This window comes from Tribolium madens, unplaced genomic scaffold (assembly GCF_015345945.1).
Source record: "Tribolium madens isolate multiple individuals breed KSU strain unplaced genomic scaffold, Tmad_KSU_1.1 Scaffold_19;HRSCAF=116;Tcas5.2_LG9, whole genome shotgun sequence".
NCBI lineage: Eukaryota > Metazoa > Arthropoda > Insecta > Coleoptera > Tenebrionidae > Tribolium > Tribolium madens.
The window spans coordinates 3,914,544-3,931,398 of NW_025400983.1; the positions used below are offsets into that span (position 1 = coordinate 3,914,544).

The 16,855-nt window shown below is 37.3% G+C and overlaps 6 protein-coding genes across 9 annotated transcripts in view; 2 read left to right on the top strand and 4 right to left on the bottom strand.

Annotated features, from left to right (window-relative positions):
• Window positions 1–3,756: 3,756 nt before the first annotated feature.
• Window positions 3,757–4,981, bottom strand: LOC123014012 (retinol-binding protein pinta). Its single transcript, XM_044412900.1, has one exon. It carries the CDS (start codon window positions 4,859–4,861, stop codon window positions 4,028–4,030), a length of 834 nt encoding a protein of 277 aa, XP_044268835.1. The 5' UTR covers window positions 4,862–4,981; the 3' UTR covers window positions 3,757–4,027.
• Window positions 4,982–6,674: 1,693 nt separating this feature from the next.
• LOC123013940 (uncharacterized protein C2orf42 homolog) lies at window positions 6,675–8,479 on the bottom strand. The gene is made up of 4 exons (XM_044412820.1): window positions 7,663–8,479; window positions 7,169–7,617; window positions 6,998–7,120; window positions 6,675–6,946 (listed from the first exon to the last, which is right to left on the bottom strand). Exons 1-4 carry the CDS (start codon window positions 8,381–8,383, stop codon window positions 6,698–6,700), a joined length of 1,542 nt encoding a protein of 513 aa, XP_044268755.1. The 5' UTR covers window positions 8,384–8,479; the 3' UTR covers window positions 6,675–6,697.
• A 466-nt stretch (window positions 8,480–8,945) lies between these two features.
• On the top strand, window positions 8,946–10,115 carry LOC123010635 (2-aminoethanethiol dioxygenase). The gene has a single exon (XM_044407685.1). The coding sequence runs from the start codon at window positions 9,051–9,053 to the stop codon at window positions 9,744–9,746; it is 696 nt and encodes a 231-aa protein (XP_044263620.1). The 5' UTR covers window positions 8,946–9,050; the 3' UTR covers window positions 9,747–10,115.
• On the bottom strand, window positions 9,844–11,203 carry LOC123010629 (E3 ubiquitin-protein ligase MARCHF5). Its single transcript, XM_044407672.1, has 4 exons — window positions 10,910–11,203; window positions 10,619–10,864; window positions 10,377–10,564; window positions 9,844–10,330 (listed from the first exon to the last, which is right to left on the bottom strand). Exons 1-4 carry the CDS (start codon window positions 11,072–11,074, stop codon window positions 10,012–10,014), a joined length of 918 nt encoding a protein of 305 aa, XP_044263607.1. The 5' UTR covers window positions 11,075–11,203; the 3' UTR covers window positions 9,844–10,011.
• A 379-nt stretch (window positions 11,204–11,582) lies between these two features.
• LOC123009879 (nucleolar protein 14 homolog) lies at window positions 11,583–14,631 on the bottom strand. Its single transcript, XM_044406437.1, has 4 exons — window positions 12,570–14,631; window positions 12,031–12,521; window positions 11,829–11,984; window positions 11,583–11,781 (listed from the first exon to the last, which is right to left on the bottom strand). Exons 1-4 carry the CDS (start codon window positions 14,208–14,210, stop codon window positions 11,682–11,684), a joined length of 2,388 nt encoding a protein of 795 aa, XP_044262372.1. The 5' UTR covers window positions 14,211–14,631; the 3' UTR covers window positions 11,583–11,681.
• LOC123009902 (ubiquitin thioesterase trabid) overlaps window positions 14,301–16,855 on the top strand; it is a 13,064-nt gene continuing 10,509 nt past the window's right edge. Inside the window, exons 1-3 of one of the 4 annotated variants that reach the window (XM_044406490.1) lie at window positions 14,301–14,424; window positions 14,471–14,584; window positions 14,804–15,329. In XM_044406490.1, coding sequence (XP_044262425.1) covers window positions 14,925–15,329 — 405 coding nt within the window. In that variant the 5' untranslated portion in view covers window positions 14,301–14,424; window positions 14,471–14,584; window positions 14,804–14,924. Of the gene's footprint in view, window positions 14,425–14,458; window positions 14,754–14,803; window positions 15,330–16,855 lie in introns of those variants that run through there. The other 3 variants (XM_044406473.1, XM_044406481.1, XM_044406498.1) reach the window with 3 other exon arrangements.

Sequence of the window (16,855 nt, forward strand, 5' to 3'; positions counted from 1 at the left end):
TAGAAGTTTTAATACCGGCGCCCTTGGCAGTAGAGACTCTTAGAAGTTTTAATACAAAGTGCTCAATTTTATATTGTTAATGGTATTGTGATGTTTGTTTGTTTAGTGATATTAATAAAAAATATTATGCATAACGTGGTTTTATTCCTACCCCGCGTCCACTTTCTTGCTTACACAACTGTTTCCATTACATAACGACAAACTGAGTAGTATTATAGCATTGCTGAGTAAAAAATTAATGACTACACAATTTTCGCATTAATATGTGATGTAATGAAGTTTATAAACAGACGCGAAATGGAGGTCAGTTGATGTTTTCAATACGAAAATTTGCGAATTTTGGCGCTAAATGCAACAACCTTGACCGGACCGAAAGGGAAAGCGAGTGAAGCGCTCTCAAGTGGACAAATGTAATACTACTTTGAAGCAGCGTTTATGCAACTGGGCAATTGACCCAAATATTTAAATACACACAATGATTGCAACTCAAAAACGCAACAATAAAAAACTAGGAAACAATTACTCTGAAACTGAAAGAAAAAACTAAACTCGTAGGTAATTTGTGGTCGATTTTTTATGATGACTATAAACTCTAATAATTTGGCCATTTAAAAAAGTTATAAACTTATTTACAAAATTTTGAATACATTTTCTCATGATAAAAATTATAACTACTCAAATTTCAAAAATTTAAATTTTTCTTTTCAGAAAGCGTCCGTAAAGAAGAAAAAAAAATACTTCCTAAAGTAACTCAATAATCCGTAAATTAGTAATTTTCTGTACTTATATGTCACTAACTGAAATCGTCCTTAAAACTGATAAAATACCTAGTCGAACTCTGAAAAATGTGCATATTTTTACCTAATTGAAAAAAAAAACAATTTCAGAGAAAACGTAATACACTAAAGCCATTTTTACAATGATTACATTTCAAAAATGCAACAAATAAAAAAATTATCACACTGAAAATTTCTACTTTTAAAACATTAGATACGAATTACTCTAGAATAAAAAAAATGAAACGTAATCTGTGGTCTAACAGTTTGGTCAGAAACACCCTTTAAAAATTTATTTTACAAAATTTTAAATGCATTTTCTCAAAATAAGAAATATAATAAATTATTCAAAATTTTAAAAAATTTATTTTTTTCTTTTCAAAAATCGTCCGTAAAAAAGAAGAAAAAAGTATTTTCTAAAGTAATCCAATAATTCGTAAAGTAGGTGGTAATTTAACTGATAAAATACCCATAGACAAGTAGTCTTTGTATTGTGCATATTTTCACATTATTAAAAAAAAACAATTTCACAGAAAACGTAAAACACTAAAGTCATTTTTACAATGATTGCAATACAAAAACTCAACAAATAAAAAAAACTTGAAAACAATTCCCACACTGAATATTTCTACATTTGAAACATTAGATTAAAATAAAAAAAAAACAATGAAACGTAAAAAACAGTTTGGTCAGAAACACCATTTAAGTAAAAGATTATTTTCAAAATTTTGAATGCGTTTTCTTAACATGAAAATTGTATAATTCAAAACATAAAAAACTCAAAAAAAATTTTCTTAGAAATTGTCCGTAAGGTAGAAAGAATCCTAAGTAACCCAAAATAGTCCGTAAAGTTGTACATTTTCGGACTAATATTTCACCAATTGAAATCCCAAAATTGACAAAATATACAGTGTGACAGAACTCTCGTCTCAGAGAAAAATTTCAAGTAAGATAAAACACCAGAAACACGGAAAAATATTTAAAAAATTCTATCTGTTAAAAAAAATTGACATTTGACATTTTTTATGTCTATTTAATGATGCTGATGGCGTCACATAATTAGTTGCTTTTACTTTTATAAAATCTTCAGTTAAGATCAAATTTTAATTTGCCATTAATCGATTTAAAAAAAAGCGAAGTAAAAATTAATTCAAGGCTAAAGTAATCCAAACTAAGTTAAGTTCAGTTACTTTACATTGCCAAACATCAAATTAATCGCGAATTAAAATTTGATTGCAATTAAGAATGCTCCGAAAATCGTCCCACTTTTTGTTTAAAATGAAAACGTATAATTTGTTCAAAATATAAATGTGTTTGAGGCTACGCCACTGTTTACTTTTAAATTGTTTGGTAGCGGTTTCGTCTCTTACAAATTTTAAAAAAGAATTTGAAAAATAATATCTACTTTTTATCTAAAACAACTATTTTCTATTCATAACTCAATAAATACTACTGTTGCACTCAAAAATCACAAATTCACACACTTCACTTTGCGATAAACAACAAAATAAAAAGTAAACTGCACTAACCTTTATGGCATCTTTTTCTGCTACCCTTTGTAGCAATAATTCGCCTCTGCTTCTTAAACGGACCTACTAAAAATAAAGAAACACAAAATCAGTTCAATGTGTTATTAAATCAGCTTAAAATATTAAATACAATTTTAAATGTAATTTTTCTAAAAAAATTAAAAGGTATTGTTGACTTACCCTTTAATCCGGATCCTTATAGCATGATTGTCTTCCCCATTCCCCCATTCTCACTCACTAATCATCAAAATGTTAAAATCGTGCACTACTAAAATTGTCTATTAGGCACTCGAAAATACCCAACACGCACGCCTGATAATACAGCCCCCATTTCTACAAATTTTGCACTAAACCACGAAATAAGTAATTTATTCGGACAATTATTACAATTCAATTAATTCGTACGGAAGCTTGGCTAAGACTGACTCGTTATTGTCATAATTCCCTCAAAAACTGCAGGATCCACAAAAACCCATTTTTTAACAGTTTCATTGTAAAAGGTTTTTGTTCAGAACTGCGTAATCCCGCCATTCGTTACGTCACAAAGTAATTAGAATATTACACAATTCCATACCTTCACCATTTTTTGCGCCCTTTACGATTCACCTGATGACGTCAAGATGCTAGCATCTGATTGGCTACAGGCTAGCGTCTTGATGCGTCCAAACATAAACGTATACTCAAAATTTACTTTTGTTTAAAATTTTAATTTACCATTAATCGATTCAGAAAAGACGATATAAAATTTAATTCAGTACTAAACAAATCCGAATTAAGTTGTCAATTACTTTACTTTTTCAAACATCAAATTAATTGCGAATTAAAATTTGATTGCAGCTAAGAATAGTCTGTAAATACTCTTTCAAAATAAAAATGTAAAATTAAAAAAAAATGTGTTGAAGGCTACGCCACTGCGAACTCAAACGTACCGAGGTTTGCCGAGAGACTCCTTCGGAATACGGCGGACATCGCCAACTTAAAAACGCTACAAAAAAAAAAAACAAAAAATAATTCTCACACTAAAAATTTCCATTTTTAAAACATTAGATGCAAATTATTCTAAAATTAAAGAAAAAACAATAAAACGTAACCTGTGGACAATTTTTATGATGACGTTAGAGTCAGTTTGCCAAATATACCATTAAAAAGACTTGTACATATTTTCAAAAATTTTAATATTATTTAAGAACTGTTATAAGTAGAAAATCAAGTTTAATTTTTCATTAAAATTTAATATTAATTTTATTATCTTGCAAAACTACAAAATCGAAAATAAATTCATTAAATTAGGTGAAAAAGTACCACAGAAACCTCTAATCTATTTAAGAAATAAAATGATATTATTAAAAATGTATTTTTAACATTTGAATGCATTTTCTCGAAATAAAAATTTAAAGTTTTCTAAAGTCAAAGTTAATACAAAATTTGAAAAATCTAAAAAATGTTTTTCAAAAATCGTGCGTAAAATAAAAAAATATTTTGTAAAATAGCCCAAAATAGTAGTAATTCTCCGGACTCACTAGGTGAAGTCGTCTCTAAATTTGTTAAACTTAAAAAATTACGATTTCAGAGAAAAAGAAACACGCCAAAAAGATTTTTTTACTTATACGATATGGTGACTCGTCAATTTATTTATTTATTACAATTAAATAATACTTCATTACAAAACTACAAAATCGGAAATAAATACATCAAATTAGCTAAAAAGCACCACAGAACCCTCTATTCGGCTTTAAATTTCTCGTCCTGGGCAAACCACTCCTTCTCCTCCTCCAGCCTCCCCACCCAATACCCAATCACCTCCTCCAAACTCCCATCCTCTCCCCCATACTCTTTAGGCAAAACCTCCTTGGGCACAATCTTCAGCACATCCTCCCTCCCCCCATAATGCACCTTCACCCTCCCTTTCAACTTCTCGCTCATAAACCCTTTAAAAATACTCAAAATGACATTAATATAAATCGGTGCGTTGACAAACTCCAACTTTTTCGGCCTACAATGATAATTCTGCCACGACCTCACCGCCTTCTTGATAATCCCAGGGGTCATCTGCCTCCCATGCCAAAAACCCACTCCTTCCATGTCAAAAATCGCCACAATCCCGAAGATTTGGCACAAATGGTCGTCTCTTGTGGCAACATCCAGAATCATATTTCCCGCCTTGAACACGTCATCCTGGCAATGCACTCGCGGATCGTGCGCTGCGGTGCGGATGATGACGACGAGTTGGTTCTCGTGGTGTCTCCTGAGGGGTACGAAGACCCCCAGCTTGGCCAGGGCCTGGATCTGGGGCAGGGAGGGGTCGCGGTTGGAGTACCACTCGGGGATGTCCCGGCGCATGGTGTAGTAGTCGGCGAGTTTGGCCTTGGTGCGCCCTAGGTCGAACTTGCAGGCGCGGAGGAAGGCCACGAGGGAGCGCTCCTCGGGGTTGACGTGCAGGTGGGGGTTGGAGGAGATCCAGAGGCGGAGGGCGGCGAGGGCCTCGGCGAGGGCTTCGGGGGTCTCGTTGAGGGTTTGCCGGGCGAAGGCCTGGGTGGAATCGTCGAGAGCGGTCATTGGGACGCTTTGTTCATTGTTAGAGTTCAGATGACTGAGACGAGGTCGTGAGAGTCCCCACTTCGCCAGAATTGAGTTAATTGGTTTAGTAAGTGGAGAGATTGAGTGTGAATTTGATGTTAGATAGTGTTATCGCATTGAAAGTTGACGGGTTTGTTAATAAATATTGTGGTCGATTCTATTTTTATCAAATCATTAATAAACATATCGAGTTTTATGCTCAATCACAGTTTGGAGTATGTAGTTAAAAAATTCGCTTGAAAAATTATTAATGCAAATATTGGGAAAACTATACATTGCAAGACTCACTGCGCCACCACGCCTCCGGCCAGTGTTTCTGCTCTAAACTAATGTTTTTATACAAATATTATTTTAAAACATTTTGCGTTTTTACTACGTTTGGTGCACTTTTATGCACCCATGAAAGCGTTTGGACGAATTTTGAAGTTTTGATTTTATTTTTGATTTTTCTCAAAATTTTGTTTCAAGCGTTTTTGCGATAAAAAAATCGCATTTCTTTTAACTTGACCCAATAACGTTTTATGCACTTTATTGAGTCTTTAAAATCTCTAGAAATGTAAAAAACGTAAAATGGATCAATTTTATAGTTGAAATTTGTTTGGATTTTTTTAGAGATTTTGGTCGATTTTATCTAAAATATAAATCCGCTTTTTACTTCAAAACTATTAGGAATTTTGCAGTCTTTTTGACGCCAATCGATTCCCCGGAACATTTTAGATATGTCTACATCAAAATATTATATCATTGAGATACAGTTTTGCTCTAAGTCTAGTTTGGCCGTAATCGCCGTTCAAAAAGTAAAAATTGTCAAAACTGTGAAACTTTAAACGCGTTTTTCTACGAAACTATAAGATTTAGAGCAAAGAGCTAAAAAACATTAAAAGTAGCTTGAAATTATCTATTTATTGGCGCAAACCGGAAGTCGCTCCGGGTTATGGCTCCGGGTACAGAGCCATTTTTAGTTTTTTTTCATAAAAAATTAATATCTCAAGTCCTAAGTCAAAACGGTTTGTACAGGCGTGTTCTACAGTTAATTTAACATATAAGCCTAGTTTTTCATAAGAATAAAAATTTTTTGATTTCTTGGTCAAAATCGGATCTAGCCTTATTCTTAATTTTATTACTCAATATCTCAAAAACTATGCATATTTTAACTTGTTGCATCGTGTTCAACGCGGGATTTTTCGTCTAGAAAACCATATTTCAAGCGTTTTTACAACTTAAGGTAAATTGACTATTCTTACGATTTTACTACCGCTCATCTTCAAAAATTCAAAAAATTCGAAATTTTTTAAACTTGACCCAATGGTGTTTCATGCACTTATTTGAGTCTTTAAGACCTCTAGAAATGTAAAAAACGTTAAAGGGATCAATTTTAAAATTGAATTTTTTTTGATTTTTGTCAAGATTTTGGTCGATTTTTGGCACCCGGAGCGGTTTATTGGCATTAACTCCGGACTTATTGGAGATAACCTCTTGTATTTGGTATCGTTGGAAAGAAAATTTAATTTTCTATCCTATATAAAAAAGATCAGTGCTCTACGATAAATAGTTATCAAAAAATTTTCCGATAAAGTCAAAAATATCAAAAATATGAATCTGCTTATAACTTCAAAACTTTTACGAATTTCGCAGTTTTCTTGACGCCAATCGATTCCCCGGAACATTTTACACATGTCTACATCAAAATATTATATTATTGAAATACAGTTTTCCCGCAATTTACAAAACAAAATAAAAAAAAGTAAAAACAAGTTAACACCAATCTGGTTTTAAATAAAAATCTTTTTTCGGTATTTTAAGTGTTTTTATTTTTCAAGTAGTACTTTTCCGTCCATACTTATACTGCAACTTCAACTGTCCAATTTTTGTAACGTTGGCAACTCCGGGAATCCACTCAATCACAAACGGATTGTCCGTATTGTCACTTTCGTCAACAGTTGTTTGTCCAACATTAAGAAAAAAAATGAAACTAGATTGACAACTAATATTTGCATCAACTTCATGTTCTATGTAACCCTTTTGATTATCATGAATAAATCTCTTGGAAATTTTTAACTTCACCTAAAACCTTTTTATTTAGCCAACTGTGGATATAAACAAAATGATACTCACATCAGGGGTGTCAAATATCTCTTTCAGGTGCAAAATATTCATAATTCGGTAATTAAAAACTGAAAAAACTTCATTCTCTCGGTAGAGACTTGGAATCCGCTTTTTAAACTCTTGAAAAAACTTCTGAAAAAAATATTTAGCAAGAAAATTGAAATTTTGAAATGACCAAACCTCAGGCACGCAAAAAATCAAAGTGTTTAAATTGCCATAATTCTCGAATTGCATCGTTTGGTTTATGGATTCAGTCACATACGACAACCATTCGATAAATTTCCAGGAAATTTCCCCACTTTGAGTGACTTTTTCCATACTTTCCAACACTTTGATTTCCACTGGAAACACATTAGGCACCAGTTTTTTGAATTTCGGACGTTTCGTCACTCTCTCGACCACCTTCAGTCTTGCTGTTCTGTCAGTGGGGTTCAAAGCCGGTTTTGACGTGGTTTTTGTGACACTTTCACTGACTTGGGGCCCCTCAGCCCCCTCTTTTGCCAATTCGTAATTAGTAAAATGTATGAATTCTTGCGCACATGTGGGGTCACTCGCAAGGGCACAAATGCACGCATAATAGTGTATACACTTGAGTCGAACGTTGCTCGACTTGCTGATAATCCCTGAAACTGGTTCAAAAATGACCGAAACGTTCCCTCAAGTCGGGAAAGTACCCATAAATTCGGTGCAACTGCAGTAATACTTGTCGTAAATTTCCCTCCCTTTCGTGCACCCAAACGTAAAGTGGAGGTACCCTAGAGGGTGCTTGGGGCTCACTTGACACTTGACCGCCATCACAGTCCGCGAGACTCTCTGCACCAGCGGCCCCTCTTTCTCCGTCGCCAATTGCCACAGTTTCGCTTTGATTTCCTTCGAGACTTTCAACGAGGCCAAAACCTCTTTCTTGAACTCAATGGGGGCTGCCATACTCTGACTCCTAATCGCCGCATCGATGTGGACGCAAAGCAGCGAAGTCTCACTCTGCTCCAACTCGTGACACTTCAAAATCGAATCATCGAAAAGCCTCTGACACGAATCAACAAAACACAGCGCGTTCTCCGAGAGCACACTCTCGTCCTGCTCGGCATTGAGAAGCGGGAGCTGGACGAAGCCCCGGTGGTCGGGCCCCCTGTCTCGCACCCGCACCGAATACACCTGGCGCACAATCCCCACAAGACGCACGGCGTCCAGACTTTGTTTGCGTTTGTCGGCGTAGTCTTTGAAGACAGCGTCGCAGTGCTTGTTCTTGCAGATCATGCCCCGAGTGCCGTTGTAGATGCCGCATTTGGGGCACTTTTTGATACCGCGTTTGGTGGGCCGCCCCAAATCGGGGAAGGTTTTAGGGGGAGACGAAGACGTGGGGAGGAAAGTGTAAATGGACTGGGCTAGATTCATCGCAGACTGAGGGGCTATAAATAGACAAGGCGGTGCAAGGTTCGGGGAATTTGGGGCAACAAGCGGCGCAAAATCAAACAAAATCGGATCTTAAAACGTTAAAATAGTTATTTGTATCGCAGCTAGGACCCGAAGGGCTACATGGGGGATGAAATTCCTGAAAATTTGAATTTGACATTTAGCGGCAAAATTGTGACATTAGAAACGTCACGGTTGTCAACAAAAAAAATTTATTTTTTATTTTTGTAAATAAATAATAAATATTTTATTTTTCAAGATTAAAACATAATTTAATTTCAATTACTACAGCTTTGAATTTTTAAAAACCAATAAATTTGATTTAAAGTTGTATAGTGTCATTATAGTAAGTTTTGGGATTAGAAGTTGGTATATTTAACAAATATTAATTAAAGGAAATAAAATTAGGAAAATATGTGTAATGTATGGGTTTAAACCAATTTTATACGTTGGTGTGTTTCGTTTTAGTTTTTTGTTTAATATTTATAAAATTAAATATTTAATAAATATTTGACGGATCGCATCCTGCGTTTAGTGTGCGTTCCAGCTGACATCTGTCATTTTGAATTTCCAATCAATCGATAACCCCTCGTGTTTACTTCCAGTTTTCTCTGTTCAAAGCCGTCCAGCCTGTGCCCCCTTTCACCTGATGCTGATAAAAATGTTAACGAGTCAAATCGGCACTGTTTTAAAGCAAGCAGTCACCACATTCACCAACAAAGAGATGTTCTTCCAAAACATGGAGATCCTCAAAGCCCTTTTGGACAAAACCACGGCCGAAGACGTCAACCTGCACCCCCAATTCATGACGGAGGACTTGTGGCAACGCCCCAACAAAGCCCCGGTGACTTACATCGACATCTACGAGGACTACAACCTCACAATCGGGATTTTCATCCTCAAACCCGGCATGAAACTGCCCTTGCACAACCACCCCCACATGCACGGGCTCATTAAAGTCGTCGGGGGCAAACTCAAAGTCACCAGTTACTCGCTAAACACCGAGAAGACGCGCCAAGTGGACGGGAAAGCCCCCCAAGTGGCGAAATTCCTCACAGCGGAGAGGTGCGCCGAGAATTTTCTAGACATTCACAGTGGCTGTTGTGTACTGGAGCCTGAAGTGCGGAATTTGCACGAAATTGAGAGTGTAGGGGGGCCTGCTGCGTTCATTGACATTCTGGCGCCCCCCTACGAGACTGTGATACCGGGAAATGGGGTGCGGAAATGCTCCTATTTTAGGGTCTTGCGCGAGGTGGCCCCCAGTGTGTTCAGGATGCAGGAAATCACCTCGCCGAGTTGGTACTGGACTGATTCTTTCCCCTACACAGGGCCGGACTTGTCCTAGCGGGCCCCCTTTCTCATGTCTTGTTGTTATCTAGTCGGTCTAGCTTAGGACTTGCCAGTTATTCCACGTTTGTGATAACAGTTGATTAAGTTTAAAATTTGTCTAAAAAACGTTTTATTTAACAGAATTGCTTTTTAATAAATCCCAAGTCGAGGGCACTTGTAAAATGTTTGTTTTCCATTAAGTTAAATAAACAAGGAATGCAATTAACTAATAATGCAATTAATCTAAAAAAATATTTGTCCTAATTAAGTTTCTAGATTATTTAATCAGAATTTCTATTATGGTGTAAGTAAGTAGAAATATTGGCTTCAGTGTAGTCTAAAATCTTGCGTTGGCATTGCCGAATGTACTGTTGTTGTTTATGATAAATCCTTAAAAACCCCTTAACTGTGATAAAAGTAAATCCACCTAAAATCGTTCTGTGAAAATTCGATTTAACTGAACTATAAAACAATTTTCCGAATAAATTCGCTATCGTAGGCATGAGCAGCGCCCCACATAAAATTCGCGTCGCTGAGACAGGACTACTGACTGGGGGCAAGTCACTATCGACCGTTGTATCACTTTGGAGGACATCACCCCTAAAACCATACGTAATTTTTTCTACCACCACTGGAAAACACCCACCTGAACGGCAGTACATTGTGAATTATGGGGATTTTGGGGCAATGCCGTCTCATAAACTTCAAAACGGCGTCTTCCCAACAGACCAAGCGCCCCAAAATCAGGGCGACTGGGATCGAGGGGAGCCCCAAAAGGAGCACAAGAGGGTCAGCTTGTTCCATCAAATCTATCCCTTCCTTGTGCCCTATGACCTACAACAGCCCCAAATTAGCGACGCTTGACCGGCAGGGGTCCAAGCGGGGCACCTGCATCACAGTTATAGCCCCATACGTGACCCCCGTCCAGTAAATCGCACTGGCGGCTATCCCCGCTGCGAGGAACAACGACCCCCGGAAAATAATCCCATCGACTGTGTCTAGTAACAGAACAAACAGCCCCATGTTAGGGAAGACTATGATGTACTCGGTCTGGCACTGGGGACACACCACTTTGCCCCCATGTCCCGACTTCTCCTTCTCATCCACCCAGCGTTTGAGACACGACTGGTGCACCTGAAAAAGGGGTTAGAGACGTTTTGGGGGCTGGGGGGCACGTACCCATTTGGTGGTACCGCGGCATTTGCACGGTTGCACCCACAGGGCGTCCAAGTCCTCTTCTTCCGTGGCGAAGCAGACCCAACAGCATTTTCGGGAGTCGCGCGGTTTGAGTTGGATGGGGGGCGGGGCGTCGATTGCGCTTTCGAAAGACTCGTGGGGCTCCATAAAAGCCTATATGGGAAGAGGCATGATGGGGATTTGATTTCCAAAATACGAAAATTTAACAAGTGTCAAAAAGTGTCAAAACAGGCGTGCCAAATTGTGACAGCGAAAGACACTAAAAGAGAGGTGAAAAGCCGTTTTAGGGCAATTATTCGTTTTTGTTTATGAGTTTATGGCTTGGTGGAGAATTTCAGACTCAAATTATTTTATTTATTGATTGTTGTGATAAGCATGACTTCACTTTTTTACTTTGGAGATTTTTTTAACTGGAAAAGTGGGACAGGCTTGCCAAATTATGATACCGAAAAGCACTAAAAGGGGGTTGATCGGCCGTTTTGAGGCCACTATCAAGGCATTTAAGACAATAATTCGTTTTAACTTTTATCTTGGTGGATTATTTTAGGTCAAAATAATTTTATTTATTGTTTGTTGAGATAAACATAACCTCACTTTTCTTCGTTGGGATGAGGGATTATTTATTTTTTTCTTAATTATAATGAAATAAAACTCGTTTTAAGTCCACCGTTTTATTTATAAAACATAATGCACATTGTGATAAAAAAAATGCACAAAAAACTATTTACAATACTTTAAGGGGGGCCAGGGGCCCTCATTTTCGTTTCTTTTTTCTCTCCAAACTATTCAATTCGCTCTGCTGGATCGAAGCTTCAGCATAAATTCGTTTAACTTTCTCCTTCCGCTCATTATCACTACAAAAAGTAATTACACATAAATGAAGAAAAATATATTTCCTCACCTTTGAATTCGTTGGTGAATTTTAACCCGTCCCAAAAAGGCCTTATCTCTCCGAATTTCACGTAAAGCCCCTTTCGTTTCTTTCTTAAGCTTATGCAACAATTTTTCACGCTCGGCTTTTTCCCTTGATTGAATTTTACGTTTTTTACCATCAAATCTAGAAAAACGTCAGTAATAAACAGACTTTTTTTTTTAATACTTACACTTCGACAATTTTGGGTTCATATAATCGCAACGCTTTTGGCCTTTTTGCAGCCATGACAAGGTGTTCTAATTTTCGCTCAACTGTGCGTTTTTTCAGTTGTTGTGAAACACTTTCGCATAAATTCCCGACTTTTTCCGGGTAATTCCGGGTCGGGAGTAATTCCAAATACACTCGAATATCGTTAAAAAGTTCAACATTTGACGGTAGAGAAATTAGATTAAGGTCAAAATCTTGTACTAATCTTAAAACTGTAAAAACAGCCCTGATTTTGAACGAATCGTCGATTTCATCCCTTTCTAAATCAGAAGCTTCCATTTTAAAATCACCATCTTGTGTACAGTTATTAACAAGTACAAGGGAACTTGTTGTGGGTTTGAAGGGCGGATTGACTTTGATCAATTTAACCCCAAATTTGGGGATCGCCATGTGGAGAATCCCCCCGAGATAGTTAATCGCAGCCGGCAAAAACCGCTTCGATAACGAAGTATACTAAAAATCGGTGATTTACACACAGTCTTACCAACCCAAGCAACTCACCTCTAACACTAAAGTCACTAGAAAAATCCCATAAGCGACATCTTTGCCACTTTTGATTTTACACTTGTTCAAAATTTGCTCAATAAAAACAAAACACGGCGTAACAACTTGATGCCGAAAATCAGACGTCGTGAACAACAAACTGACCAACTTAAAAAAAATCAACAACTCCAAACCGGGATAATCCTTTGGTTGTTTTTTAAATTCCTCGTGTTTTTCCTTAATTACTTCAAGCATCGAATTGTGGGTGTTTTCCTTATTCAATTGGGCCAAATCAAAAATATGGGGGGCCAAACTTTTATAAATTTCGAATAAACGAGCTGCGGTTTTTTCAGACGCACAATCGTTGAAATATTGCAATAAATAAACAAAAAGTGTCCCTAAACCGTCTTTATTTTTCTCTGAAAGACTTGGATGGTTGCATTTGATCATTCTTTCAAGAATTGTGGCCTGTTGAAGACTCGATTTATCTTCAAGGAGTTGTTGGAGGGCCTCGTAGGAGTCAGGGAGTACGAAAGTGAACGGCAATTCACACGTTTCGTCAATTTTGCCCCCATCATCAGACTTTTTCAGGGTTTCAGTCACTTCTTCGTCACTTTCGTCGCTGCTTTCGGCCTTAAGATCAGCCAAATCGTCTTCCTCCTCCTCTTCTTCACTTTCTTCCTCTTCACTTGATTCGTCACCAACAGTTTTCCCATCTATTTCAGCTCCAATTTCCACATTAGCCTCCCCCTCCTTGTTATAACTGAGCATGTACTCAGGATCGGCCTCATACACCTCATCATCCAAATCATCGGCACTTCTGTGCTTCTGAGTCTTTGCTTCGAACCCCCTCATCCTCTCCCGTCTCTCCTCCTCCAACTCCTCAAGTCTGAGTTTCTCCTCCTGAGCAAGCTCCTCCTCGGATTTCAACCTGTCGGAAACCGTCCCGCGGGCCTCAAACCTCAGCTCGCGCATGACTTTATCGTAGTCGTCGAGCGCCCCCTTCTCAGTCTCCCCCTTCTGAGTCTTGCTCACCAAAGGCAACAAATCCTTCCACTCAGTATCAAGCTTCTCAGTGAGCTCAAGCGTCGCCTCCTTGGTCCTTTGCTTCTCAGCTTTGCGTTTCTTCGACTCGGCTATCAACTCATCGATCAGTTCCTTGTGCGTCTTCGCCCCCTCTTTCCCGGTTTTCCTCAAGACGCCGCCCCCGAAGTGGGCATCCTCAACAAACGCTGAGTCAAGCTTCCCGGACTTGTCCTCATCGGAGTCTTCGTTGTCCGACCTCGGGTCGTCAAATTTCTCAATTTCGGCCAAAGTTTGCCCCTTGTGGGTCAAGACCTCGTCATCGGCGAGGTTAAAAATCGATTTTTTGTGGGCTTTTTTCCGAATTGCCGCAAATCGGGCCATAACTTTGTCCTCGGAGGTCAAGGTATGGTTACGCTCACCGATCCTCCGGTCCGTAAACTTGTTCGATTTGTTTTGGAGCTTGTATTCCTGAAGGAGAGTCTCTTTGCGTTTTTTCAAAGCTTTGGCGCGTGAAACCCCAGGGAGTCCGCGGTCGTTCTTGGTTTTTTGACCCAAAACCGTCATTTTTTGCTTGTTTATGTGGATTTCAAACGGGTTGGGGGGCCTTTTATCGGCCTGTTTGCGGGGCTTCATCACGTGTTTTTCTTAGGTTATGTTTTGACACTAATGACAGGTGAGCTGTGTTGCCGGACGCGACTCGAGAGTATTTTTATTAATAAAGTGATTAAAATTGTGTTTTTTGTGGTGATAACTTTATTGGTGGTAATGGTGGTTTAGGAGTGTTTTTGGGTCTTATTTTAGTGTCTAATTTGTTGGGAAATGGATCGGTAAATCTGGCAATGTTGTGGTAAATTGACACTTGTGTGTGTCGATAACGCAGTTTGCTGTTTTAGTCGATAATGGACGAAGTGGACAGGTGATGAAGATTGTCAAAATAGCAATATTTTGACGTTTTTTGTAAAATTCCGATTGATTTGACATCAGGCTTATCGATTAATATACAAATGGTATCTAAATTATTTGTTTTCCGATCTACACTAGACATAAATCACTGTGCCTTCACTCCAAAACCATTTCTTTGACCCTGTTGTTGAAGGTGAGAGAGAACTAAGTGATAACGCGTGATTTGGAAAAAAGCGTCACTTTTTCCACCTCCGGCCTTGTCCTTATCACCGTGTTAGTCCCCTCGCAGCTTGATTTAGCCCCCCTAACCCGCCCTGTTTCAGGTGATCACCCCGACGATGGAGCCCCGGAAATAGCCCCGTCCGCCCCCTCACAACTATGCTAAACTCATGACATAGCCCTGAAATCACCGTTTGTCTACTCAGGTTAGCCAAATCCGTTAAAATGAGCGAAAGCGATGCGAAATGGGCTTGTGAATACTGTACATACGAGAACTACCCGTCGTCCATCAAGTGCACCATGTGTCGGGGCCCCAAGCCCTTCGTCAGCGAGGACATCTACCGATTGCACGGCAGCGACGAGAAACTGACGGCTGCGGGGCCCGCGAAGCGGAAATGGACCTGCGAGGCGTGCACTTTTCCCAATCCGTCGCGGGAGCAGATTTGTCAGCAGTGCGGGGCCCCGCAGCAAGTCTCCGCCAATAACTTGCACGAGCATATACAGCCCCTCAAGATCTCGTCGCAGCATTCTGATCTGGCGCAGAGTCTGGCAAGGTCGCGCAATAATAGCCCCCCGACGACGGCCAATTTGGAGAACTGTCGCAGGACGCAGGGGAAGTGGATCTGTGTGGTGAGTAAATCGCATGACGTGGCTATTGATCCACGACCTTTTTTTTCCAAGTGTTACATTTTCAAAAATAAAAAATTAATGTAAATAAAACGTTTTTGAGGCAACTCAATCGCATAATTATTATTCAATTTTAATTTTAAATAGTTGAGATTCTAAAAAACCGGTTTGGGTTTTGTTTAATTATCAAAAGTTGTTAATAACAAATGCAGGACAAAAAATTAATCGCCTTGGCGAGTATTAAGAGATCTAAACCTAAAGAATTATAAATTAACAATGCAAAGATAGTGAAACTTGAGGAATTTTCAATTTTATATTTCAAATTTTTTAATGTCACTTTCATTAATCATTAATTTTTATTTAATTGAATAATAATTTAAGAGTATCCTTTTATGTTTTCGCCACATTTGATTTTTTAATTATCATTTGACCTGACCTGACTTCAACAAATAACGTCTTTTTTCGTCTCTTTTTTAATACAATGCATGGAAATATTTTTCTGAAATGAGTTTTTGGGTGTTTTCTACAGGTTGTTTTAAGAAAAAAAATGGTTGAATTTTTATATTTAAACAATAAAAGAAGTTTATTTCTTAATTAACGTTTTTGGAACGTTTTAATACGTTTTTTAATAGTGTAGTTAATTGTAATTAAAGTTGTATTAAAACTGAAATGTTGTTTATACAAGGTGATCAAAAAAAGTATGGAATCAAGTGGATTTTTAAACATTTGTCTTCAGATAATAAATAATAAAAAATTAAAGTGCTTTAAAAAACGTGATCGTGTCTTGAGAATAAAATCTTGTTTAGTTTTTGAGTTTTTTTGGCAAAAAGGCAATTTATACGAAGATTTTTTTCGAAAAAAATGTTATAAAATGTAGTTATGTATGTAGTTGTAATTCTTAGATTATAGTCTTTGTAAAAGAAAAATTTATAGTGGGTTGATATTTAAACAAAACATAAAAATTTTGCACTACTTTCAACAAAAAAAAATCGAAAAACTTTATTCTTGAGAAACGTTACATTTTTATACATAATACTTAATTAGTTTTATTTAACATTGCGTCATTAAAACATTTTTTTAGACATTTTTTCAACCAAATATAATTGTTTCCAACGTATAGTTTATAGTCTTGAGTTACGGTTGCAACGTATAGGTTGTAGATGACTATATTTAAATATGAATAAAACTAAAATGAAGAATCTAGGTTTATGAAAGTTCATTTCTAATTTTCGTAATCTTTACAAACCTGTGTATTATTTTTTATCCTGTCAAAATGAGTTTTCATTAAATAAAAATAGGTTTTTTGAAGTTCTCGTTTTTTTTATTTTTTTATGTTACTTTTTTCACATATGGAGTTAGACTATGATTATTGACAACTTATACTACCTTGTATTGTCGATAATTTATTTAGATAAATTTACGGTTAAAATATTCATAACTGAATACCTTATTCACATCTAAATATGGTTATTAACAACGTATATTAATATTTATGTTGCATTTTTATTTGTGTAGCTTATATTTAAAAA

Coding starts and splice junctions, on each gene's coding strand:
- LOC123014012 (XM_044412900.1), bottom strand. CDS start 4,861: ATGACCGCTCTCGACGATTCCACCCAGGCCTTCGCCCGGCAAACCCTC.
- LOC123009879 (XM_044406437.1), bottom strand. CDS start 14,210: ATGAAGCCCCGCAAACAGGCCGATAAAAGGCCCCCCAACCCGTTTGAA. Junction 12,522..12,569: donor TAGTGACTTTAGTGTTAGAG/GTGAGTTGCTTG, acceptor ACCGATTTTTAG/TATACTTCGTTATCGAAGCG. Junction 11,985..12,030: donor GAACCCAAAATTGTCGAAGT/GTAAGTATTAAA, acceptor ACGTTTTTCTAG/ATTTGATGGTAAAAAACGTA.
- LOC123013940 (XM_044412820.1), bottom strand. CDS start 8,383: ATGAATCTAGCCCAGTCCATTTACACTTTCCTCCCCACGTCTTCGTCT. Junction 7,618..7,662: donor CAGTTGCACCGAATTTATGG/GTACTTTCCCGA, acceptor TTTTTGAACCAG/TTTCAGGGATTATCAGCAAG. Junction 7,121..7,168: donor TGATTTTTTGCGTGCCTGAG/GTTTGGTCATTT, acceptor TATTTTTTTCAG/AAGTTTTTTCAAGAGTTTAA.
- LOC123010635 (XM_044407685.1), top strand. CDS start 9,051: ATGCTGATAAAAATGTTAACGAGTCAAATCGGCACTGTTTTAAAGCAA.
- LOC123010629 (XM_044407672.1), bottom strand. CDS start 11,074: ATGGAGCCCCACGAGTCTTTCGAAAGCGCAATCGACGCCCCGCCCCCC. Junction 10,565..10,618: donor GGGCTATAACTGTGATGCAG/GTGCCCCGCTTG, acceptor GGGCTGTTGTAG/GTCATAGGGCACAAGGAAGG. Junction 10,331..10,376: donor CACAATGTACTGCCGTTCAG/GTGGGTGTTTTC, acceptor GTATGGTTTTAG/GGGTGATGTCCTCCAAAGTG.